The 25,587-nt window shown below is 41.0% G+C and overlaps 2 protein-coding genes across 3 annotated transcripts in view; both read left to right on the plus strand.

Annotated features, from left to right (window-relative positions):
- Positions 1-576: 576 nt before the first annotated feature.
- Positions 577-11,742, plus strand: abcd1 (ATP-binding cassette, sub-family D (ALD), member 1). 2 transcript variants are annotated; one of them, XM_057830387.1, is made up of 18 exons: positions 577-1,011; positions 1,091-1,136; positions 3,960-4,343; positions 4,426-4,583; positions 4,738-4,925; positions 6,612-6,786; positions 6,863-7,053; positions 7,122-7,302; positions 7,372-7,514; positions 7,587-7,755; positions 7,833-7,927; positions 9,525-9,670; positions 10,324-10,469; positions 10,546-10,630; positions 10,704-10,829; positions 10,933-11,020; positions 11,164-11,301; positions 11,524-11,742. In XM_057830387.1, the coding sequence occupies exons 3-17, from the start codon at positions 4,063-4,065 to the stop codon at positions 11,296-11,298; spliced, it is 2,307 nt and encodes a 768-aa protein (XP_057686370.1). In that variant the 5' UTR covers positions 577-1,011; positions 1,091-1,136; positions 3,960-4,062; the 3' UTR covers positions 11,299-11,301; positions 11,524-11,742. The 2 variants fall into 2 exon arrangements, with proteins under 2 accessions (XP_057686370.1, XP_057686371.1); XM_057830388.1 differs by lacking the exon at positions 3,960-4,343 and having other exon boundaries at positions 578-1,011; positions 11,524-11,739.
- A 6,344-nt stretch (positions 11,743-18,086) lies between these two features.
- The window catches only part of plxnb3 (plexin B3), a 110,815-nt gene continuing 103,314 nt past the window's right edge, over positions 18,087-25,587 (plus strand). The window contains exon 1 of the mRNA XM_057818766.1: positions 18,087-18,252. The gene's annotated coding sequence lies outside the window, so the exon portion shown is untranslated. The remainder of the gene's footprint in view (positions 18,253-25,587) is intronic.

The following is a 25,587-nucleotide window of genomic DNA, read 5'->3' on the forward strand; positions in this document are numbered from 1 at the left end:
GCGTGAGTGGTGGGTCGTGCAGCGCATGCGTTAATTGCATTAAATATTTTAACGTGATAAAGTTTTTAAAAAATTAATTACCGCCGATAATGCGATAAATTTGATAACCCTACCTTAAGCCTAAACTAAAGACTCTGGATGAGTGTAACAATTTATGTCTGTAACGTGAAATACAATTAGAAAGCGATTTAATTAAAAAATATGTATATATTAAAAAAAAGCATGTCCGATATTTTTTTGCCAATTCCGATACTTTGAAAATGACGTGATCGGACCCCATCTCTAATTATTATACCATATTATGGTGGAAGATTTGTTGGTTCATTTTTATTTTTAAGACATTGACACCTTTTCAAAACGATATCTCGATTCTTGGCAGGAGCATATCGATAACCTTTTGGGATACAAAGTATCACGATTTTCACCATTTCGATATTTTGTCACACCCCTAATCACAAATGTTATGAAAATATTTTATAAAGGTTGAAAACTTGAAAAGTTACCCAGTGTTGCGTTAAAGCCGTCACTTAGCGCAAACCGATTTTGTGTGCTGTCAAGTTTTTGTTGGTGACGAAATAAAGGAAGCGTGTGCGCCAGGAGAGGACGTATGTGTTTTTCGTGTTGGAACGCGGCCGCTCCTCCAAGGTAACCCATAACTTTGCACTGTAGTTGGCGACATTTACTTGCACCATCGGCTTCGTAGAACACCAGTTTTTTTACGTGGTCCACACGTGTAGATGCGCCTCATGCGTATGTGCCGCTCTGAAGAATCAGATGAAGGGGACTGAACCGGAAATAGCAAGATCCTTCAAGCTTAGATCGCAACAAAGTTGCTCGACTGTTAGCTTTAGCACCACTGTCCGACATTTGCCGAACCCGGCCGAGCCGTTTGCCTCTGAACCTGCACGTCGGTGCCGCTGACGGAACTATTCGTCGGAAAGGAACATTTCTCGAAGTTCACACTCGGAACGCGGCGGCGGGAGCTCGCTTGCTGTCACCCGCGAGCTAATGGTGCTCATCCAGGAACAACAATCTGTTGTGTTATTGTAGACCAGTGCAAGACTTGATTTCTTTTTTCTGACTGTGATAGGAAGGGAGGAGACGAGGAAGGAAACAAGGAGAGAAGCTTTTTTACAGTAAGTGAACTGTGACGTTGCACGCCTCGCGTGACACCCATGCTGACTGATGTGTCATCGTCATACTTGAGTAATTACACGCTTGTTACACAAGTATAAACAATAAACTCAAAAGTATGTTTTTTCCGTGACGTCACGAGCCTCCGTGTTGGAGGTCAACAAACTGATCACATGGTCGAAGACAGTTTTGACTAGTGCCTTTAGATAAGAATGACCTATTTTATTTTTAAAGATGTTTTTTTTTTTTTTACTTTGATTTGCAAAACGTGGGTGGTAACAAACACAGCTCACCTTTCAAAATAAGCAGCAGCAGTTTGGCAGACAATGGGCGATTCTTACAAAAAAAAAAGTTTCAAGCTGTTTAATGCCAATCCCAGTTGAAATTTACTGCAAAACTAAATGGGGAAAACCAATAATTAAACGTGTATTTAAAACAACACATTTGCTTCAGGAATGGCCTAACCATCCTCACCATAGTTCCAGAAGAGCTTTTTTACAGGCTGAAAGCCTGTCAAGTGGCCACGCATGTAGTGGTTGTTTTTCTTCTTCTTGTGGTCACTAACTTTGAAGTCGTAGTCCTTTAGTATTCGTGAACCGATCGTCTTGAAAGTTTGTATCAATGTAGCATGGCCCAGTATCAAGGGCGTGGGTTTGGTTTCAACATTGGTAGGGACGATATAACAGCATAACCTGCATGTACACTTTTTGCTTAGGAAGGGACATTATTAAACCCAAACAGATTGGATGAATGAGGGCCAGGGCAACATTTTTCATGAATATGAATCTAATTAATTGATAGGCCAAATGATCAATGCAAAATAAATCTGTTTTGACTTATACTAACTTTCATACGTATTGGTTCAACCGATACACCATTTGATTCAAACCTTTGTTTTCAAAAACTACTAAAGAAACATTCTTGAAAACTTCCAGAATAAATTTCTGGATTTTTTTTTTTAGCAAATTCAACATACACAATAAATACAAACCTATTAATAATCTCTTAACTGTCCACGAATGCAATAAATAAATAAATAAAATAAACATTTGTCCTTAGACCACTCAACATTGTCTGTCTAAATTAATAAATATAACTGAAAAAAACTAACGTTAACAGCATAAAACACATACGGGACATTTCTCTTTAAGCAGCTTCCCACTTGAGTTTTGCAGGTTAGCATGTTCACACAGTTTAATGTTATGCTAACTCTGATGCAGGTTGGACTTTCAGTAGCAAAATTAGTGATGTGTTTCCCATGTCCACAACACTTGACGTCTTTTACATTTCTTACAGTAGCTGCTGCTGGCCCAAAAAAACTTCTAATATCCCTCCTCTTCAAAGGGGTCGGAGGAGGCGGCATGTTGTCGACATGTTGTATTTTTGTCAGGGCTGTGTGGGTGTGCATGTGTATGTATGTGTGTGTGTGGGGAGGGGGGCATGTCATCAGCCAATCAAACGTGCATATGAGGTTAATTAAAATAATAACGGTCCGGCACATTCAGCAAGTGAAAAGGGGTAAATGTAAGTCAGAAAATAATGTAAATATATCACTTAATAATAGTAGGGTCCGTTCTATCCTTAAAACATAAAAAAGACCATCTAAATTACCTACATAACTGAACTCCTTATACTAGTACAATACAAATAAAGCTGCCCGAAAGTTGGTGGGGACAATTTGAGGATCCTGAAAAGTTGGTAGTGTTATGTCCCTACCGTCCCTATGCAAACCTATGCCCTTACCCAGTATATTTTGATTCTTGGAGCCAGCTTTTTTATATTTTGTATCAGGGTTTATTAATTAATTGCAGACTTATTGTTCCTGAGTTAGCCAACAGAGGGCATGCATGCCCTTCTTCACAGCCTCAGCCTGTAATGTGCTGTAGCGCACTCAAGCTTGCCTTTTTTTTTTCCCTTTAATTAGAAGTTGCCTCTAATCTGAAATTTTAAGGGCACAAGTAGAACTTTGAAATGCTTACAATTTAAATGGACTTGTAAAGTGAATATTGACCATCTCACTCTTTTTCAGTAAATTACTGACGAATATTTTAAGTACATTGTTTTTGCAGTGTAGCACAACACAGGGCTTAAAAAATGTAAGAAATTGCACTGTGTGAACTTTTACAAGCAAAATGCCATTTAGGGATTAGCCTGGTGATCAGTTAATCGTAAAACAATGAAAAACAAAGCTTGGATAACAAATAGCAGGGATAGCTGCACTTTATTAATATTTATTATTATCATTCTTTAAGCAATTTGAACAAGAATGTGGAGCAACGAATGCAGAAAGACAATACTACAATATTTCTCATTTCCTTAATATACATATCGTCTATAACAAAATCTGAACAAAGGATTGTACTACACCCTATTGTAAGACTTAGTAAAATTCCATTTGGCTATGTTTTTATAAATTATCCCACATATTGGTCTTGTGGATTCCCCTATTTGTTTTTGGGAATATTTCTAGAAAATATTTTTCAAGATTTCTTTAAATGTGTTCTCTTGAAGGCAACCGACCTGTGAAAATACTTAGTGGCGAGTTCTCGGCGAGTTTTGGGGGGAAGGTATTGGATTCATGGTGCTTCAATTCAATGGGGAAAGATGAGATAAGAGGACTTGAAATGAAACTTATTTCTCAAGGCAACACTGTGCCCTCCAGTTGCACTGCAAGTCTCCCCCCGATGACTGTGAACAGAATAGTAGACAATTTGATGGGTTTTTAAGTGTGCTGATTCTTCATCCAATGAAACAATAATGGTCGACGTCAACATTGACCTGCAACGCAAACAGATACAATCATTTAATCATTTTGACTCCCAAAGGTCGTCATGACATCGTGGCCATCTCTCTGCTGATAGCATAGCCCTCCCCATAGCCCTCTGTGGTTATTATTTTGTCATCGGTGGAAGCTGGCTGTCTGTCAACATGCATCTGACCTATCAGAAGCTGTCCACTCAACTGAGGCAGCGCCCACGACTTCGGCGTCTGGCGGCAGCTCTGCTAACAGCATATGCCGTCAAAAAACTATTGCCGTACGTCTGGCGGCGGGCACAGGTAGGACACAAGCTCCCATGTGCAATCACGCTCAAACACGTATACATTAATTCATTTGACTATGATCTCCAGGGTGGGGCTAAGCTATCTGTGGGCGTGAGCAGTGAGTCCACTGCCACAAATGTGGACAAACTAAAAGGAAGCGAAAACAGGTTACCTTAATCGCATGAAATATGTGTATAAACCATTTACGTACAGTACTACGTTACATAATCTCATTATGTGTGTGAGCAGGTCTCCATCAGTGAACAAAGAGTTCATTGTGCGACTCGCTGGACTGTTGAAGTTGTTGTTTCCACGTTTACTGTGTCCTGAGGTGGCTGTGCTCGTCCTGCACTCACTCACGCTCATGTCCCGAACCTTCTTGTCCATCTATGTCGCCACGTTGGATGGTTAGTTTGTGTTTGGTTGTCTGTCTGTTATCAAAAGCCCAGCCTTGAACTTCCTTTCGAAGAGGGGAAATGGCTTTTTTATATGTTTCCTGCTTCTATGACTATAATCAAAAGAGGCTTCTGATTTAGTTTCGTCCCTCACTATCATTTCCAGGCATGATTGTCAAGTGTATTGTGAAAAAGGACCCTCGCGCCTTCTTAATGCAACTCCTCAAGTGGCTCCTGGTGGCTGTACCTGCCACTTTCATTAACAGTGCCATCAGGTTCCTGGAAGGGCAACTGACCCTTCACTTCCGGAGCCGGCTGGTTGCCCACTCTTACCAGCTCTATTTCAGTGACCAGGTAGCACAGTGCTGGTCAATGGTTAGAGTTGCAGTGGGGAGAACAAGTATTTGATACACTGCTGATTTTGCTGGTTTTCCCACTTGCAAGCCATGTAGAGGTCTGTAATTTGTATCATAAGTTCTCTTCAACTGTGAGGGACGGAATCTAATACAAAAATCCAGAAAATCACATTGTATAATTTTTAAATAATACATTTGTATTTAACTGCATGAAATAAGTATTTGATACATTACCAACTAGTAAATATTTCGGCTCTTAGTTCTTTTTTAAGAACCCCTCCTGTTCTCCACTCATTACCGGAAGTAACTGCACCTGTTTGAACTTGTTACCTGTATAAAAGACACCTGTTCACATGCTCAAACAAACAAACTCCAACCTTTCCACAATGGCCAAGACCAAAGAGCTGTGTAAGGACATCAGGGATAAAATAATAGACCTGCACAAGGCTGGGATGGGTTACAGGAAAATAAGCAAGCAGCAAATAATCAAGCAGCTTTGTGAGAAGGTAACAACTGTTGGAGTGATTATTAGAAAATGGAAGAAGTTCAAGTTGACGGTCAATCTGCCTCGTTCTGGGGCTCCATGCAAGATCTCACCTCGTGGGGCATCACTGATCATGAGGAGGGTGAGGGATCAGCCCAGAACTACACGACAGGACCTGGTCAATGACCTGAAGAGAGCTGGAACCACAGTCTCGAAGAAAACCATCGGAAACACATTAGGCCGTCATGGATTAAAATCCTACAGCACACGCAAGGTCCCGCTGCTGAAGCCAGTGCATGTCCAGACACGTCTGAAGTTTTGCCACTGACCATCTGGATGATCCAGAGGAGAAATGGGAGAAGGTCGTGTGGTCGGATGAGACCAAAATTGAACTTTTTGGTCTAAACTCGGCTCGTCGTGTTTGGAGGAAAAAGGATGAGTACAACCCCAAGAACACCATCCCAACCGTGAAACATGGAGGAGGAAACATCATTTTTTGGGGCTGCTTCTCTGCCAAGGGTACAGGATGACTGCACCGTATTGAGGGGACGATGGATGGGCCTATGTATCGCCAGATCTTGGCTGACAACCTCCTTCCTTCAGTGAGAGCCCTGAAGATGGGTCGTGGCTGGGTCTTCCAGCATGACAACGACCCAAAGCACACAGCCAAGGCAACTAAAGAGTGGCTCCGTAAGAAGCATCTTAAGTTCCTGGAGTGGCCTAGCCAGTCACCAGATATGAACCCGATAGAAAATCTATGGAGGGAGGGAGCTGAAAGTCCGTGTTACCCGGCAGCAGCCCCAAAACCTGAAGGCTCTGGAGAAGATCTGCATGGAGGAGTGGGCCAAAATCCCTGCTGCAGTGTGTGCAAACCTTGTCAACGACTACAGGAAACGTTTGGTATCTGTAATAGCAAACAAAGGTTTCTGTACCAAATATTCAGTTCGATTTTTGTGATGTATCAAATACTTGTTTCATGCAATTAAATGCAAATTTATTCTTTAAAAATCATACAACATGATTTTCTGTTTTTTTGTATTAGATTCCGTCCCTCACAGTTGAGGAGAACTTATGATACAAATTACAGACCTCTACATGCTTTGCAAGTGGGAAAACCAGCAAAATTGGCAGTGTATCAAATACTTGTAATCCCCACTGTAAGTATCAAAACCTGAGACTGTCTGATGTGATGTGTGTCAGACGTATTACCGAGTCAGCAACATGGACGGCCGCCTGTCAAACCCGGACCAGTCTCTGACGGAGGACATTGTCATGTTCTCCGCCTCGGTGGCTCACCTCTACTCCAACCTGACCAAGCCCATCCTGGATGTGGCCGTCACTTGCTACACACTGTTTCGCACTGCCCATTCCAAAGGTGTTCGCTCGCCACCATGTCTGACATCTTGGGGCAGCAGACGTAGCAACAGCAGTTGTTCTTGTCTGCCACGCAGGGGCCAACACCACTTGGCCCTCGGTCATTGCCGGCCTGGTGGTGGCACTCACGGCCAAAGTGCTCCGCTCCTGTTCCCCGCGCTTTGGAAAGCTAGTGGCTGAGGAAGCACGGCGCAAAGGCGACCTGAGGCACATGCACTCGCGCATCATCGCCAATTCCGAAGAGATCGCCTTCTACGGTGGACACCAGGTAATATTTGCCCCTTGTTTGACAGCCCCTCATGTATTCCACTCACTTGGGGTGCTTCTAATTCGCAGGTGGAGATGGCGCAGCTGCAAAGGAGCTACAAGTCATTGTCCAATCAGATCAACCAGATCCTGGTCAAGCGTTTGTGGTACGTCATGTTGGAGCAGTTTCTCATGAAGTACGTGTGGAGTGCCTCGGGCCTCGTCATGGTTGCAGTACCCATCATCACTGCCACTGGGTACTCTGAACATGGTGAGCACAGTGTATGTGCCCTGGCTGCTTGTTAGGCTGCATGACCTCTGACCCCCGTCATACTGTCAGACTCTGATGAGGTAAAGCAAGCGGCCATGGTGATGAAGGAGGAGGAGCTTGTGAGTGAGAGAACGCAAGCCTTCACCACAGCCAGAAACCTCCTCAACGCCGGGGCTGACGCCGTTGAAAGGATCATGTGCTCCTACAAGGAGGTGCACCTACTGCACTCTTAGAGTCACATCACTTTCATTTATTAGTAGTCAAGCTAATGTCTGTGTGTCTAGGTCACAGAGCTAGCTGGCTACACTGCTCGGGTCTCGGAGATGTTTGATGTCTTTGAGGACGTCAGGAAGGGGATCTACCGGCGCTCCTCAGACAGAGAGCAGGGCCTGCCAACAGGGGAAGCAGTGGTGCAGCACGGCCAAAGAGTCTATGGCCATCTTGAGATGCGAGGCAAGACAAAACCAGTGTTAGCAACAAATAGAAAAACGGGATTTATGTGTAGCTTCATAACTGTGATCCTGCTGCAGGTCAGGTTGTCGGTGTGGAGAAGGGTATTCGTTGTGAGAGCCTGCCGATCATCACGCCGACAGGCGATGTAGTCGTGTCCAGCCTTGACATCCAGGTATCACACAAACACATGTACACATACGCACACAGAACAGAGGTCTACTGATAATCAGTGTTGGGAATAACGCCGTTATAAATAACGCCGCTAAGTAACGGCGTTATTTTTTCAGTAACGTGGTAATCTAACTATTTTTTCCGCAGTTACAACACCGTTACCATTACTGACGGTCAAAAGCAGTGCATTACTTACTTTGAATAAATTGGAGAAACTACCAGCCGTAGCGAATCTACTCTGCTCTGTTTATTTGTCATCCAAGACTTGGGGTGCGTTCAGGTTCATGGCAATGAAAATAGTAAACACACATAGCCTACCTTTGCAAGAACGATGGAGTTGCCGTTTGATACTGTCATAATGTGCAGGTCCTGCACCCATCCGCAGCAAAACTGTTCGTAGCTGTGTAGCGATTTGTAATTTCGAAATCGCTGATGAGTTTAGTAACATACACCAAACAACAAATACAGCAGAATGTCCATTTCGCGTAATTGTGGAAGCCCGTCGACATCTTCACTCCATTTGTCTTGGCTTGCTCGTAAGGGTCAACATTGTTCACATCCTTAAGTTTTATCACTTATCTGTTCTTCGCCTTAGTAATGAGTTTGTCTCTTTATCGAACTGGCAAGTTAAAGTTTAATGTCCCACGAGCCAGACCTGCTTCCAATATGGCTGCGTTGTTGTCAAATCTCACGTGAGCCCCCGTTCTGTGACGTAAACGCCCGAGACTAATAGCGGACGTACTTCAGAGCCGGTGTTTTCGAACAGCGCGTGCGGCAAACACACACACGCAAAACAGATGCAGAGGGATATGATGGCAGAGCATTCAGAGGAAAATTTGTCCTTTACGAGGTGGAGATATAAACACTATTTCAAGTTGGTCGAAATTAAAGGAAAGAACGTGCATGTAAGGTGTAATTTATGTCCCGGGGCAAAGCTTTTGTCGACATTTGTGGTAAGCAATTCAAATCGGTTTATTTTTGTTGCACTTCAAGTGATGGATAAATCTGTTGCTGGTGAGGTGCAATAAATAGTACAAGGTTCTATAACACAACTACCAGTCTGTTCTTCTCTATTCAACTGACTCGAATACTGCTCAGAAAATTTCAAATTCTTTGACATACAACTTCTTTTTAAAGTAACGGAAATAGTTACTTTCCCTGGTAACTAGTTAATTTTACTATAGAGTAATTCAGTTTATAACTCAGTTAGTTTTTGGAAGAAGTAGTAACTATAACTAATTACTTTTTTAAAGTAACGTGCCTAACACTGCTGATAATACCATTCCAAATGTTTCCAGTAATTTGTTTTTCTTTGGAAATGTTAGCCATATGAAGACAAAAATGACATCAAATATCTGTTTACATTTCACAGCCAATGTCCCTTTAAATATGGGCTGAGGGTTCATCCAAAAATCTGTTGTGTAAAATGGCGGCCCCCTGAAACTCAATGAAATTGAATAATTTACCTGTTTATTTGTTCATGACGTTTTAGAATGGGTTTCCTAAAACCATTTGAGTTGAAATAACACATTAGATTTTGCAGTGTATTATCGTTAGGTGAGGGCGGTGGTGTTGATGTGCTGACTCTTGGTTGTCAGGTGGACGACGGCATGGACGTGTTAATCACGGGACCTAACGGATGTGGCAAAAGTTCTTTGTTTAGGATCCTCAGCGGACTTTGGCCCGTTTACGGAGGTGTTCTTTCGCGACCAGAGCCACAGCATATGTTCTACATCCCGCAGAGGTATGCGTACTAGCACTCCATGTGTGTGCAATATAGCTTATTCTACAGTCGAACCATGGCTGGTTTGTAAAAAACAAAGATAGCAAAATGCTCAAATGAAATATTGGGACAGCTTGTAAAAGATGCCTCTTCAGAGGCAGACTGAAAGTAGGGGGAAGAAAACAGTGTAAAAAAAAGTGTGGCTTGTATACAGAATGTAAGGGCCAATAGTAATATGCTTTGATGGTATATCAAACTAAATTTAAACATTTAAAAAAATTAGACGTGTTTTCAGAGGCTATATTTAAGCCAAAATATTTTACAAAAGTAAGTTGTGACTTTGCTAGGACAGGAAAAGTCCCAAGGTGAAGCAGTTGAGAACCACTTGTTTAAATAATAAATATACACTTTGTTCCCACAACACGTCAATGCAAGGGTATCTAAGAACGCGAGGGCCACTTTGAAGTTCTTCAGCTTTAAAATGGTGATACTCAGCTTTTGTCACTACTCCTTCGTGATGATGAAAAGGACGAAAACATGAATGTTGTCGTGCCGATCGCTTTGCAAAAGAAAAAAAAAAGTTCCTGTTTCAGAATATTCAATAGGCTTTCTCTACTCTGACTGTTGCCATTGTTATTGTTTCTCCTGCTTGACAACATGCATGTTCTGTGCAGACCCTACATGTCCGAGGGGACACTTAGGGATCAGGTGATCTATCCAGACACTGTAGAGCAGATGATCGACAAAGGAATGACAGACTCTTACTTGGAGGGGATCCTTTGCACCGTGCATCTTCTTTACATCTTGGAGAGGGAGGGAGGTGTGTTCGTGTCTGTGTGTGTGAGGTTGTGTTTTTGGGGCAAGGTAGCCAAAGACTTACTGTGCGCTTGTGCCAGGTTGGGAGTCTGTCAACGACTGGAAGGACGTCCTGTCAGGAGGAGAGAAGCAGCGTATGGGAATGGCTCGTATGTTCTACCACAAGTGAGCCCCAGAACACAAGTTCTGCAGGTGTGGTCACATGACTAATTTCAAGCCAGTCACTTTTGTCGTACAGGCCCAGCTATGCTCTGCTGGACGAGTGCACCAGCGCCGTGAGTATTGACGTGGAGGGAAGCATCTTTCTGGCTGCAAAGGAGGCTGGCATATCCCTGCTCTCAATCACGCATAGACCCTCCCTCATGTGAGAACACCAAGTGAATCTGTAGATTTCATCCAGCAGGGGGCAGCAGAGCTCCCGGCAGGTGTCTGAGCAATTACCCTAATGCTTCCTCTGCCTTCTACAGGAAGTACCACTCTCACATCCTGCAGTTTGACGGCGAAGGCGGTTGGCGATTCGAGCGACTGGACGAGAACACTCGTCTATCTCTGCAGGTCAGCTTCCTCTTCAATGACAACACGTCTATGTGATTGCCGTATGGAGGAAGTACCACCCACGGTTTATTGTTTTTTTTGGGGTGCTTGTTCTTCACGGATGTTGTTACCATAATAACAAGCTCCTCTAATCACCATTGCAGGAAGAGAAGCAGCGTCTGGAGCGTCAGCTGTCTGGAATCCCCAAGATGCAGCAACGTTTCTCTGAGCTCTGTGCCCTGCTGGGGGAGGGGCACGGGGAGGCGCCCCCCGACCGTCACACGAGGGATGAGGGTTGATGGGTAAGAACATTTTTGTTGCCTTCGCTGATCCAAGAAAGCAACGCGTCACTGAGCTTTGTCTGCCGCTGCGATGTTAGTTTTAATAGCAACTTGGTCGACTCCATGTTTGCACTTAACTCATTGCCTGCCACTTACAATGATGGACATCCCGTTAATTTGAACAATTGCTTTAATCAGCAGACATTTCTTTCTGCTGATAAATTTTTTTGTCTCTCTTTGCAGGGTCTTGACAAGATTCGTCGAGACGGGACGGAAGATTGTTTTTAAACGTGGTAATTTCGATATTTGTTTTTCAAAAGAATCAAATCAGCTGGTCAATAGATGACTTTTATTTTTCACTAACTAATGATAGAAGACAGATTGTATTTTTAAGATGCTTTTCAAAATAAAAGTTTGAGAAGTAAAATGGACTCAACTGTGACAACCCACACTGCCTCCTGTGTACAATACATACATAATGTACATACATGATACTATACATGTTTACTGTACATTAGCCCTGTGCATGCAGGTGCATATGCAAAAGCCTTACACGACATAAAAACTTAGAATGTCACTTGGTTGTCTCGTACCCCTACTAATTTGCCTGAACACTGCTTGTCACAGCAATCGATGCCCCTAATTCCTTTCCACTCTATAATCTCACTCGACAGACTGACAATTGACAAATATGCTTTATTAATGCCTTTTGGTATCATGTAATGTGTGCAATTAATTTCCAAAACAAGGAATTTTCATGAAAACAAACGCTTGTTGTGGCAGTAGAGTTGCAAATAACGCGAGCTATTTCCAACATGTTTGATTGACCGATAATCAAAAATTAATTAAAAAAGGGGAGGAAAAAAAACAGACCTCGTAACTGACCATTAGTATCGATTTGTGATTTTGAAAAAAAATTACCAAATTTAGACAAGGTTTCCTATCAACAGAGATGAATTGTCATCCAGTGGTGGCTTGAGATTTAACAAAATTTCATGATCCGAGCCTTTAATTGGTCCATTTTTTCTCTTTTAACTTGCAAGTAGCAGTTTACCTCAAAACAAGCATGCAGATCTCCTTTTAGTAAACATTCTTCAAGATGTTTATTGCTTCTCATCTGGAAGTGGAAGTTACTGTCAAAGTAAATAAAATGAGAATTACAGTATGTAAATGTTGTATATTACAAACAATAAGCATTGACTACACTATCATTCAATGGAAAACACCCATTTCCAGAGGTGGGTAGTAACACGTTTCATGTACTCCGTTACCATGACTTGGGTAACTTTTTGAGAAAAATATACTTTTAAGAGCAGTTTTATTAAGCCATACTGTGAAGAAAAAGCGCTACTCTTACTCCGTTACTTTGGGCTACACAACAGACGTTACATTTTTCCTCTTTATTGTCCGTATTACATTTATTATTTTTTTGCCAGCTATGCCAAGAGTAGCTCTACCAATTTCACCAATGAGACGTCGCAACAATAGTCACATGACTCCATTACACCAATCTGATGCAAGCTCGCCGTTGTATGATCACGCCAGCCTGTTCAGTCACGTGGCGTCTTTCAAGCACTGTAAGAAATTAAGTATTTGACATAGAACGCTGTCCTCAACACGAATCAAAAACGCGGATTTAAACCTTTCTCCCACTTTTTATTTGGAACCAACTGACCACAGAAAACCGGAGATATGATCCTTTTAATTTAATAATAGTAACTAGGGTTGTTCCGATCATGTTTTTTTGCTCCCGATCCGATCTCCATCGTTTTAGTTTGAGTATCTGCCAGTCCCGATATTTCCCGATCCGATTGCTTTTTTTTTTTTTTGCTCCCGATTCAATTCCAATCATTCCCGATAATTTTTCCCCATCATATACATTTTGGCAATGCATTAAGAAAAAAATGAATAAAACTCGGACGAATATATACATTCAACATACAGAACATAAGTACTGTATTTTGTTTATTATGACAATAAATCCTCAAGATGGCATTTACATTATTAACATTCTTTCTGTGAGAGGGATCCACGGATAGAAAGACTTGTAATTCTTAAAGGACAAATGTGCCTTTGTATATTGTGACTAAATACTGCCATCTAGTGTATTTGTTGAGCTTTCAGTAAATGATACTGCAGCCATTCAACCAAAATGCATGATGGGAAGTGCAACCATGACTGTGCGTAGGGGCACCAATTGATATATCTTCTCTGCGTTGGGAAAGAACATAGGGTGTTAGGAAAATGATCAACTACTACCTTTCTTCCCCACATTACCTCCCATGTTAATTTTAATTGCTGAGAGAGGGAATGTAAGGCTTTAGCCAAATAAATAAAGGCTCCAAAGGCTGTCAAAATTCTCTCTACTCATTAAACGCTGCGCTTAGCGCTATATATTGGTAAAACAACGCCTTTATAGATTGAACGCGACAATGTGTGAGTGGGTCGTGCAGCGCATGCGTTAATTATTTAACATGATTAATTAAGAAAAAATCATTACCGCCGTTAACGCAATAAATTTGATAGCCCTACTTTAAACCAAAACTACTCTGGATGAGTGTAAGACATTTTGTCTGTAACGTTATATACAATTAGAAAACGATTTAAATAAAAAAAAAAAAATATATATATATATGTATATATATATATATATATATATATATATATATATATATATATATATATAAAAAGGCATGTCCGATATTTTTTTGCCGATTCCGATACTTTGAAAATGACGTGATCGGACATCTTTAATAGTAATTAGTAACTATGAAGGAAGTAGTCACTATTCAAACTAGGAACTATTTTCTCCACTAGAGGGCACTCATGCGTCTTGGACGAATAATGCTTCATTTCTGTCTTTTTTTTTCTCACCAGAATTCAATGATTTTTTTTCTGTATTTCTGTAATGGGTTATTGTACAGTCCCTGACAAAAGTCTTGTCGCTTAATCATTTTGTAGAAACAAGTGCCAATAACCTGACTTTTAATTATTCAATTGGTTTTAGAAATGGCTCATATTAAAGCTAAGACCCTCCCAAATGATGTTGAATGTACAAAAATATATTTGTTTCACTGAAAAAAGATTTATCATTTAATTAAGACATAAAGGTCAAATTTTGGCAAGACAAAAGTTTTGTCGCCTACAGAAAGTAGTGTGAAAATTGAACAAAAAATGTACCTGAAATACAAAAATATGTTACATAGCATAAGCGAATTAAGTAGTGGTGCTGTGAAATCCAAATTTAATATTTGGTATGACTTCCATGGGCTTGAAGGACTGCATCCATGCGGTTCGGCAAGGATTCATACAATTTATTGATGAAGTCATCAGGAACATCAAAGAAAGCAGTCTTGCATGCCTCTCAGAATTCATCAGCATTCTTGGGTTTCGTCTTCCATGCTTCTTCTCTCAGAGATCTGTCATGACAGAACATCGCTTGCTTCAATGATATCTGGCACCATCTAGCATCGTGAATGGGGAGAGTAGCTGAGATCTGTCATGACAGAAGATCGCTTCAATGATATCTGGCGCCATCTAGCGTCGTGAATGGGTATAATGTCTAGACCGCAAATATAAGACGACCCCCTCTTTTTCAGTGTTATTTCAATGCAAAAAAACACCGTCTTATATTCGGGCCAATACGGTAAATCTTAATACTTCTGATTTATATGTATTATACTGCCTTCAAGTGGCCATGATGCATACACCAGAATGGGCAGCACTGTGTATTGCAGGACTACTAGTATAAGCATTTCTGAATTTATTCGATAATGTGATTAATGCATTGAAAAAGTATAATTTAGTGTTTTAACCTGCGTATTAAAGAAAAGCAAAATATTTTCGGAAAGGTGATTTTAAGATGCGAGGGTTTAGAACAGGGTGTCCAGACTACGGCCCGCGGGTCAACTGTGACCCACTGCCCAATTTTTATTGGCCTGTAGTAAATTATGAAAATATAATTGAATATGGTCCATACAATAAACTTGATGCTGCTTCCATCTTGAGGACGGCAGACACTCTGAGGGTGACGGGAGGAGTAGGGAGACGAGGCTATCTGAATGCACCCCCTGGATAGATGCAATGGAAGTGATTGTGATTGGCTGAGGGTTAGAGTCATGTGTCATGGTAAGCCAATCAGAGCCGGTGTTTTCACACACAAACCGGAACAGCGCGTGCGGCAAACACACACACGCAAAACAGATGCAGAGGGATAGGATGGCAGAGCATTCAGAGGAAAATTTGTCCTTTACGTCATGAGGTGGAGATATAAACACTATTTCAAGTTGGTCGAAATTAAAGGAAAGAACCTGCATGTAAAGTTTCATTTATGTCCCGGGGCAATGCTTTTGTCGACATCTGTGGTAAGCAATTCAAATCTGTTTATTTTTGTTGCACTTCAAGTGTTGCATAAATCTGTTGCTGGTGAGGTGCAATAAATATTACAAGGTTCTACCAACTACCTGTCTGTTCTCTATTCAACTGACTCGAATACTGCTCAGAAAAATTCAAATTCTTTGACATACAACAACTCTTTTTTTTTTTAAGTAACGGAAATAGTTACATTCCCTGGTAACTAGTTACTTTTACTATAGAGTAATTCAGTTACTAACTCAGTTACTTTTTGGAAGAAGTAGTGAGTAACTAACTAATTACTTTTTTAAAAGTAACTTGCCCAACCCTGATTACTGAGTATCAAGACACAACTGTGAATGGCCAGAGCTGGATTTTTTGGGGATTTTATGGGTGAAACATGCTAATATAACAATGGCCGCGATGCAGAAATCGCAGACACCAAGGAGTGGTCGAAATTTTCTTTTTCATATGTTGACCCCTTTTAAACGTTTTTTTTTCTTCCAATTTTTCTTTGTTTGGATTGATTATCTAATATCGGAGAAAATGCGACAGTAACAAAAAAAAAAAAATACAATTAAGCGATAGTTATGAGGTAGATATCCGTGACTTTTTTACAGACACCATTTTTTTTTATTGTGATGTCAAAATGTGTAAAGTAAAAAATTATTCACTCGCATATATTAGTCATTTTTTTAAACGAAATATTAGACATCAATTAATGATTCTAAGCTAAAAATGACGGATATTTTGAATAATAAATATAATTAATTACCTTAGTTTTACGGCTGGGTTGAAACAAAAGCGGTTGCGCGACGACTGTAAATGGGGGTTTTCAGGGTAAAAAAATTGACACCCTCAAGCAAGAGGTTAAGACACAGAAAGAAATTTCTGAACGAATAGGCTGTTCCCAAAGTGCTGTATCAAAGCACCTCAGTGGGAAGTCTGTGGGAAGGAAAAAGTGTGGCAGGAAACGCTGCACAACCAGAAGAGGTGACCGCACCCTGAGAAAGATCTGGAGAAGGGCCGATTCCAGACCTTGGGGGACCTGCAGAAACAGTGGACTGAGTCTGGAGTAGAAACATCCAGAGCCACCGTGCACAGGCGTGTCCTGGAAATGGGCTACAGGTGCCGCATTCCCCAGTTCAAGCCACTTTTGAACCTGAAACAGCGGCCATGGACTGTTGCTCAGTGGTCCAAAGTACTTTTTTCAGATTAAATGAAATTTCACATATCATTCGCAAATCAAGGTGCCAGAGTTTGGAGGAAGACTGGGGAGAAGGAAATGCCAATGTGCCTGAAGTCCAGTGTCAAGTACCCACAGTCAGTGATGGTCTGGGGTGCCATGTCAGCTGCTGGTGTTGGTGTACTGTGTTTTATCAAGGGCAGGGTCAATGCATCTAGCTATCAGGAGATTTTGGAGCACTTCATGCTTCCATCTGCTGAAAAGCTTTATGGAGATGAAGATTTCATTTTTCAGCACGACCTGGCACCTGCTCACAGTGCCAAAACCACTGGTAAATGGTTTACTGACCGTGGCATTACTGTGCTCAATAGGCCTGCCAACTCTCCTGACCTGAACCTCATAGAGAATACGTGGGATATTGTGAAGAGGAAGTTTAGAGACACCAGACCCAACACTGGATGAGCTTAAGGCCGCTATGAAAGCATCCTGGGCCTCCATAACACCTCAGCAGTGCCACTGGCTGATTGCCTACATGCCACGCCGCCAAGTATTGATGAGTGCATAGCTGATATAATTAATTGAAGGTTGAAATTTTTTGCACTAAAAAAACACTTTTTTGTATTGGTCGGATGAAATACGCTATTTTTTTTGAGACAGGGATTTTTGTTTTTTCTTGAATTTTTTGCCAAAATCATCAATACAATAAAAGGCTTGAACTACTTCAGTTGTGTGTAATGAATCTAAAATATATATAAGTGTAATGTTTATCAGTACAATACTGAACTTAATCACAATATGCTCATTTGTTGAGAAGGACTAGTACAAGGTCAAAAAATCTGCTGCTTGCTTTGTTTGTTATACCATTCTAAAGATGATGTTATTTTAATTGTAGTTAATGTCTACTGTAGTATAGTTAAGTTAAAACATTTATTCATTATGGTATTTGCTTTGAGAATAGTTCTAATAAAAATATATTTAGAAGGTAAAAGATGGCCTTCAGTACATTTCTTATAGATGATATCAGTCTATTCATTTTTGCTCTATACGCTGTATGTTTACATAAATATATTTTCATCTTAAATTAAAGCAGAAAATGCACAAATTAGTGTGTAAAGATTCATCAGAATGCAGGAAATTACGTAGTTGATACTCTAAATGTGTGTGTGTGTCCAGGCACTGATGGTGGGCCCAAAGTAATATCTTTTCATGGGGCCCAAAATCCCTGGCAGCGCCCCTGACTGCACCAGTGTTTTACCGAAATCTCTCGAAATCTGCGATCCGTCAGAATTTACCAGGCCGCTCAGTTGATAGTACCGGCGCAGCACAGCCGGGCGGGGCGGGGTTTCTGGTGGACCTGTTGTGCGGCTCACGACGGATTCACTCCCGGCAGTCTGGAAGGTTTTTACGCGGACTATCAGCTGAGATAGGCTTAGGTAAGTGTTACCGAGCCACAAAGTCCGTTTGCTCGTCTTTCGAGGCGTTTCATTGTGTTTGGGGTTCGGAACTATGGAAGGAAGGCGTGCGCGCTCATTTGTGTGGGACAGGCGTGTCAAACAATTGTGGAAACGCTCTGATTTTTAAGCTTCCACCTTATTAAATAACGCGAATGAACCCTATTACACTGTATACATAATAGTTTTTGGATTGGTTCGATCACTTGTATTTGTTTTTGTTTTGTTTGAATTCGAACAAGGAGGAGTGCATGGTCATTATTCAAATGGTTACGTTAAAGTGCAACATGCACAAGGTCTGGTCAGTTTTTTCAGCTCTTTGAACTCTTTCGCCTTCTTGTTCCGAGCCGAACTGAATGAGTTCTAATCACTGGCATGAGGTCAAATCCAAGCCAAACTTGTCCCGGCACAGCTGCTCCGGGAATAGTTGGCATTCCAACACATGTTGACGCGCGCGTGCATTTCTAGTTTTTCGCGTGATGATTGTTGTACTTTTCACTTTTGAAGTACAAATTAAGTGTGAAAGAATATTACAAAACACTGAGATGAAATCGAATTACAAGTACAATCGATCAAATAAATATTAGCCCATTACAGGGCAGTGGGCACCCATTGAATTTTGTAGCTGTCATTGATGGCGTTCGACGTCCAATCCATTTTGACTGCAAGAGGTGGCTGCAATTTCTCTGCCAGTTAAAAATGGATTGGACGTCTAGCGCCGCCAATGGCACTCAAAGATGAGCATTCACAGCCATTTCTCCCGGTTTGAATGAATCAAACGTCTGTTGTCAATGACAGGCAATGAGTTAAATACAATTAAATTAATAAAAACTACAACAGCAACAACTTTAAAGCGTTATTGGGGCGCATAACCAGAAGGGCTTTGTTTCTTGTCGTTTTATTTTATATACACTTTACTAATTTATAATTTTACAAATTCATAAAAAATATAAACAAACAATACCAAAAAACCCCAATAATGATCAGAGGCGTTACCAGGGAGGGGCAGGGGTGGGCAGTGCCCACCCACGGACATGCTCTGCCCACCCAAAGAAAACTGGATGTAGTACTAACGGCAGTCTGGGCACTGGGTATGGTATCCCATTCATATAGCGCTGATGTGTTGTTACCTCCTCTTTCACCTTAAAAAAGAAAAAAAAGAAAAGTTGGTTTAGTTCCTAGGGGGCGCTACACACATTTACGCATATTTCGATTTTTTCCACCCCTACATTTTATCAAAGTTTTCACCAGTGTTCACCTGGCTGTTGAGTTTGGTGAGTTTTGAAGCATTCTGAGGGGGTCAGCGTAGGGCTCTAAACTTTGGCGGGACAAAGAATGACTGCTAGGGGGCGCTACATAGTGTATTTGGAATTTGTCTTTACACGATATCAAACATTGCACCTGTCTTGACCTGTCTGCCAATTTTGGTGCATTTTGAAGCATTCTAAGGAGGTCAAATTGAGCTCAAAGGGGCTGCGGAACAAAGAATAACTATAATAATAATAATAATAAAACGGAGGAACCACAATAGGTTACCTAAAAAAAAATGTCACCTACATGTCCATACTGTTCAGTTATGGATGTGTTCTAAGTCAAATAAAATCAAATCAACTTTTATTTGTTTAGACCAATTCACAACAAAAGTTATCTCAAGGAGAAAACGAAACATGTTTTTTGGTGCAGTAGCCCTACGCTGGATTTCGACCTGCTTGAGCATTGTAGCTTATTTAATTTAATATTTTTTTTTTTTTTAGCCCCCCCCCCCCCCCCCCCCCCCCCCCAGGTAAGACTAATGCCCACCCACACCTGGCATCCTGGTAACACCACTGATAATGATTAATAATGGTAGCGAATCAGTTAAAGGACACTTGCTTTTTGAAATTTTGATTAATCATGAATTGTGATTGGCACTTTGCGGTCATGTTTCTTTATTCTGCTCTCCAAAATTGACTTATCGGCACAGCAGTCAGCTGCAGGTTTGCAACAATGTCTATTTGTTTAGACCAAATCACAACAACTGTTATCTCAAGGAGAAAACCAAACATGTTTTAAGGTGCAGTAGCCCTACGCTGGATTCGGACCTACTTGAGCATTGTTGTTTTTTTTTTTTTTTTTTAGCCCCCCAGGTTAGACTAATGCCTACCCACACCTGGCATCCTGGTAACACCACTGATAATGATTAATAATGGTAGCGAATCAGTTAAAGGGCACTTGCTTTTTGAAATTTTGATTAATCATGAATTGTGATTGGCTCTTTGCGGTCATATTTCATTATGCTGCTCTCCAAAATTGACTTATCGGCACAGCAGTCGGCTGGAGATTTGCAACAATGTCTCAACTGCGCAAGAATTTCCTAAATTAGAAATATGGTTAACACTAAGGACAGACAAACGTTAAGGGTCTTAACATGAGGGCCAAACTTTTGTGTGCCTTTTCATGCGTAGCAGCAGATGAAATGATTATTTGCATATTGTTTGTAAAATATTTCACTTTGTATTGCTTTAAATGGCATGATTGAAGGAAATATGATACACATTATCAAAAACTCTAAACTATAACCTCAAAAAAATAACTTGAACTTTTTAAACGTCTAAAGGCCAAATTATACCGGACGCGTCCGCAGTACGGATCCGTCAATCTCCGTGTTGACTGCGTGCTCCACTGTGCGTCAAAAATAGGACAAAACATACCGGCTGCGCACAACTGCGGTCCAGCAGCTCCATCCCGTTGTGATCTCTCTTGTGATCGCGCGCGATAATTTGGCATTAAAAACGATGACAAACACACGGAGACTGTACTCAACAGAGAAGCTGAAAGAGATGGACTTGATTTGACTGACCATTATCTCCCGAAATTTTTTTTCTTTTACCATGGTGTTGTGACACTATTTACACTGCTGGCCAAAAGTATTGCCCCCCCTGGAATTCTGCCTGATAAATCTCCATTTCTCCCAGAAAATGATTGCAATTACAAATGCTTTGGGAGTCATATCTTCATTTTTTTGCTTGCAATGGAAAAACACAAAAGAGAATGGGAAAAAAAATCATTATCATTTTACACAAAACCTCAAAAATGGGACGGACAAAAATATTGGCACCCTCAGCCTAATACTTGGTAGCACAACCTTTTGACAAAAGAACTGCGAACAACCGCTTCTGGTACCCATCAATGAGTTTCTTACAATGCTTTGCTGGAATTTTAGACCATTCCTTTTTGGGCAACTGCTTCAGGTCGCTGAGATTTGAAGGGTGCCTTCTCCAAACTGCCATTTTCAGATCTCTCCACAGCTGTTCTATGGGATTCAGGTCTGGACTCATTGCTGGCCACTTAAGAAGTCTCCAGTGCTTTCTCTCAAACCATTTTCTAGTGCTATTTGAAGTGTGTTCTGGGTCATTGTCCTGCTGGAAGACTCATGACCTCTGAGGGAGACCCAGCTTTCTCACACTGGGCCCTACATTATGCTGCAAAAATTTGTTGGTAGTGTTCAGACTACCAACAAATGGACCAATCAAACAGTCCAATGCCAGAGGCAGCAAAGGAACCCCAAAACATCAGGGAACCTCCTGCATGTTTGACTGTGGGGACCGTGTTCTTTTCTTTGAAGGCCTGTTTTTTTCCCGTTAACTCTATATTGAAGCCTTTTCCCAAAAAGCTGTACTTTTGTCTCATCTGACCATAGAAAATTCTTCCAAAACGTTTTTGGCTTTCTCAGGTAAGTTTTGGCAAACTCCAGCCTGGCTTTTTTATGTCTCTGGGTCAGAAGTGGGGTCTTCCTGGGTATCCTACCATTTTCATGTCCCTTTTCATTCAGACGCCGACAGATAGTATGGGTTGACACTGTTGTACCCTCGGACTGCAGGACAGCTTGAACTTGTTTGGATGGTAGTCGAGGTTCTTTATCCACCATCCGCACAATCTTTTGTTGAAATTTTTTGTCAATTTTTCTCTTCTGTCCACATCTAGGGAGGTTAGCCCCAGTGCCATGGGCTTTACACTTAGTGATGACACTTCTGGGGTCTTCCTGGGTATCCTACCATAGAGTCCCTTTTCATTCAGACGCCGACAGATAGTACGGGTTGACACTGTTGTACCCTCGGACTGCAGGACGGCTTGAACTTGTTTGGATGTTAGTGGAGGTTCTTTATCCACCATCCACACAATCTTTTGTTGGAATTTTTTGTCAATTTTTCTTTTCTGTCCACATCTAGGGAGGTTAGCCACAGTGCCATGGGCTTTACACTTATTGATGACACTACGCACGGTAGACACAGGAAAATGCAGGTATTTGGAGATGCACTTGTAGCCTTGAGATTGCCCATGCTTCTGCACAATTTTGCTTCTCAAGTCCTCAGACAGTTCTTTGGTCTTCTTTCTTTTCTCCATGCTCAATGTAGTACACAAAAGGACACAGGACAGAGGTTAAGTCAACTTTAATCCATTTGAACTGGCTGCAGGTGTGATTTAGTTATTGACACCACCTTTTATGTGCCACAGGTAAGTAACAGGTGCTGTTAATTACACAAATTAGAGAAGCATCACAAGATTTTTCAAAGGGTGTCAGTACCTATGTCCGGCCCATTTTTGGAGTTTTATGTAAAATGATAATGATTTAATTTTTGTTTTCATTCTCTTGTGTTTTTTCATTGCAAGTTATTATTACCAAAGCATTTGTAAATACAATCATTTTGTTGGAGAAATTGAGCATTATCTGACAGAATTGCAGGGGTGCCAATACTTTTGGCCTGCATTATAATCAATGTTTTAAATAACATAACCGGTAACTTGGATAACTCACTGTCCATCCTCATACAGTAGCTTCTGCTATGGCGTTCTATGCAGATTCCTTTTTAAACTTTTTGACTTTCCACTTCCATAATGAATCGTTCACCGTCCATGTTCGCTGGTGTTTAAACAGTGAATAAGCACCTGACCTGTTGACTGCAGGTCTGGCTCCGCCCATTTTGACGGATGCGTCTCCGGCAAAAATAGAAAGTAGCCCAAACCGTCCAGCAGGCTCCGGGACGTTGGAGATGGTGTGCAGTCAATCTGTAGTGCATATGCGGCCGGTATAATTTGAACAATATGATAGAATGGAAACAGATTGGCCCCGCCGCTATATATTGGCGGATCTGTACCGCAGACGCGTCAGGTATAATTTAACTCCTCGGTTCCAAAAATGAATGCAATTTCCTCCACCAGGTAGGACTAGAGATGGTCGTGTAAGTTTCAGTCCTCTGAAGTGAAGTATTCCTTACACTCACCCTTTTTTATCATCAGGAACTCAGAATTTTTGGTTGCTTTCCAGACATTGTCTCAAAAGTGCCTCATGGTGAACGTATTGTATGCTGTAGTGGCTGTTGTGATGAATTGTCGTTGTCTGATTCTGTGAATCACAGCTTGAATCTTTCCTCTATCGTCCAGAGCAATGGGAAGTGATCATTCACAGCCAGCCCTCCAAGTTCAAATTGATTTGACGTCAGTCCCTATCAATGGCAGTCAATGAGTTAATAGTGCCCATCACATCAATAATCTTTTAGTTAAAGATAGTCATGATCTCATTTAAGGAGGTGACAGTTTTTAATTACTGTATCTTTTCAGATGTTGATCTATTATTCCATCCACCCTCAAAGTAGCTTTCCTAACGCACCCGTCTTGTTTAATGTAAACATCCATTTAAGATCTAAAATGAAACTGTCTTTACAGCCACACAAAGCTGCATGACTTCATCAGGTAAAACAGTATTACCACACAGAGCTCCACTGATGACATCATTCATTGTCAGTGTGATAAAGATTATTCAAAGTCGAACATGCGTTTGACTAATCTGGAGGCTTTAACGCACGTACAGATTATCGCCTATCCTTAAGGTGCACCATACATACACACACTGTGTTTTGTGGCATGTTTCAGGATGAGCCCAACTCAGATTGTGTTGCCTCTCAGTTATGTGAACTTAACAGATGGTCAAATGACAGGAAGTTGACACTAACCTGTCTGAGTACTTCTGTTCTCATACAATCTGCCAACCATCTGTTTTATTCACTGATCTGTGTGTACGCTCTATACATGTATTATGTATGTGGGCAGGTGTTTCTCCCGAGGACACAAACTTGCATGCTCACACACTCACACACACTTTTCTGAAGATTTTTGCCATTTGGCACTTTGGTTTTAAGGATATACAAGGTATAACATTCTTCACTGCAGAGATTCCCAACCAGAGTGCCTGACGATGGAATCCTGATTTGCCATGAAAGTTCGGGGTGCTGTGGGAATTTTTTCAATTTGACTTCATTTGTCAAAATTTCTTTTTTAATGACAAAGATATTTTTTGTTCTTCTGTCAATGGCAGCGGCATAGCACAAAAATTAAATCCATTAGTTTGTTGCATAGGTGCAATAGAATTGTGTATCTATGAGGGATGCACTAAAATGACAATTTTTGTCTGAAACCAGAAACCAAATAAGATTACCGACGCCAAAAACCGAAGTTATTGTTCAAAATGAATATTAAAATGTTTTTTCTTTTTTACTTTATTTGATTTTATTTTGAAATATACTGTTATGAATTCTTAATGCTTAGAATTACAGAAATATTGATTTGAAAATATTTGTTACTGCGTACTGACACTTCAACAATGCACGACCTAAAATGAGATTAGATACAAAATTAAATGTTTAGTGTGATAATGTACATGTACTGTGTATGACCTGCAAAAAAGCAGTTTGTACTTCTTCAGGTGAAGTCGGCAGTTTAATTGTTTTTTTTTTTCAATGAAAATTAGCTTCTCTGCTTTATCACACCAATGTCTGTCTCTCTGCTCATCAAGACCATGGGCTGCAATATTGTCAGTTACTGGTAAGGCTGATTCTTTATTTCCAAATCCTAGTAATGCTTTATAACATGGGTAAAGTTCCTATAAGAAATACACAAGCTCCAAATAGACCTCTGTGAAATGTATATTGACAGACGCCAATAGTTTAGTTTTTATTTTTTTCACCCTGTTGTCTCTCAATTTAGTTGCTTGGAAAACGACGATTGAGTGTCATAATTAGAGCTGCATCGGTGATGATTATCTCTTTAATTAGCTGCTCATAGGGGCCAAGAAGAGATCTCTACTAGTGGGAAGTGGATGTCGTGTGGAGCCGGTCATCGCTGCAGTACAGCCAAAAGTCTCTTGCGAGAGCATTTAATGTGTGCAGTTCCACTGTAAGTGGGAATAGCTGTACTGAGCCAATGCACCCTCATTCACCAGACATGTTGCTTAATAGCGAGAGAGGTGAACTCTATGGAGCTATTTGCTAGTGCAAACACAAT

This window comes from Corythoichthys intestinalis, chromosome 2 (genome assembly GCF_030265065.1).
Source record: "Corythoichthys intestinalis isolate RoL2023-P3 chromosome 2, ASM3026506v1, whole genome shotgun sequence".
NCBI classification, from domain to species: Eukaryota; Metazoa; Chordata; class Actinopteri; order Syngnathiformes; family Syngnathidae; genus Corythoichthys; species Corythoichthys intestinalis.

What these genes read in the sequence shown, in the direction of transcription:
- abcd1 (XM_057830387.1), top strand. Translation starts at nt 4,063, where the DNA reads ATGCATCTGACCTATCAGAAGCTGTCCACTCAACTGAGGCAGCGCCCA. An exon ending in AGCTCTATTTCAGTGACCAG is followed by an intron (nt 4,926 to 6,611) that starts GTAGCACAGTGC and finishes GATGTGTGTCAG; the next exon opens with ACGTATTACCGAGTCAGCAA. An exon ending in CCTTCTACGGTGGACACCAG is followed by an intron (nt 7,054 to 7,121) that starts GTAATATTTGCC and finishes TCTAATTCGCAG; the next exon opens with GTGGAGATGGCGCAGCTGCA.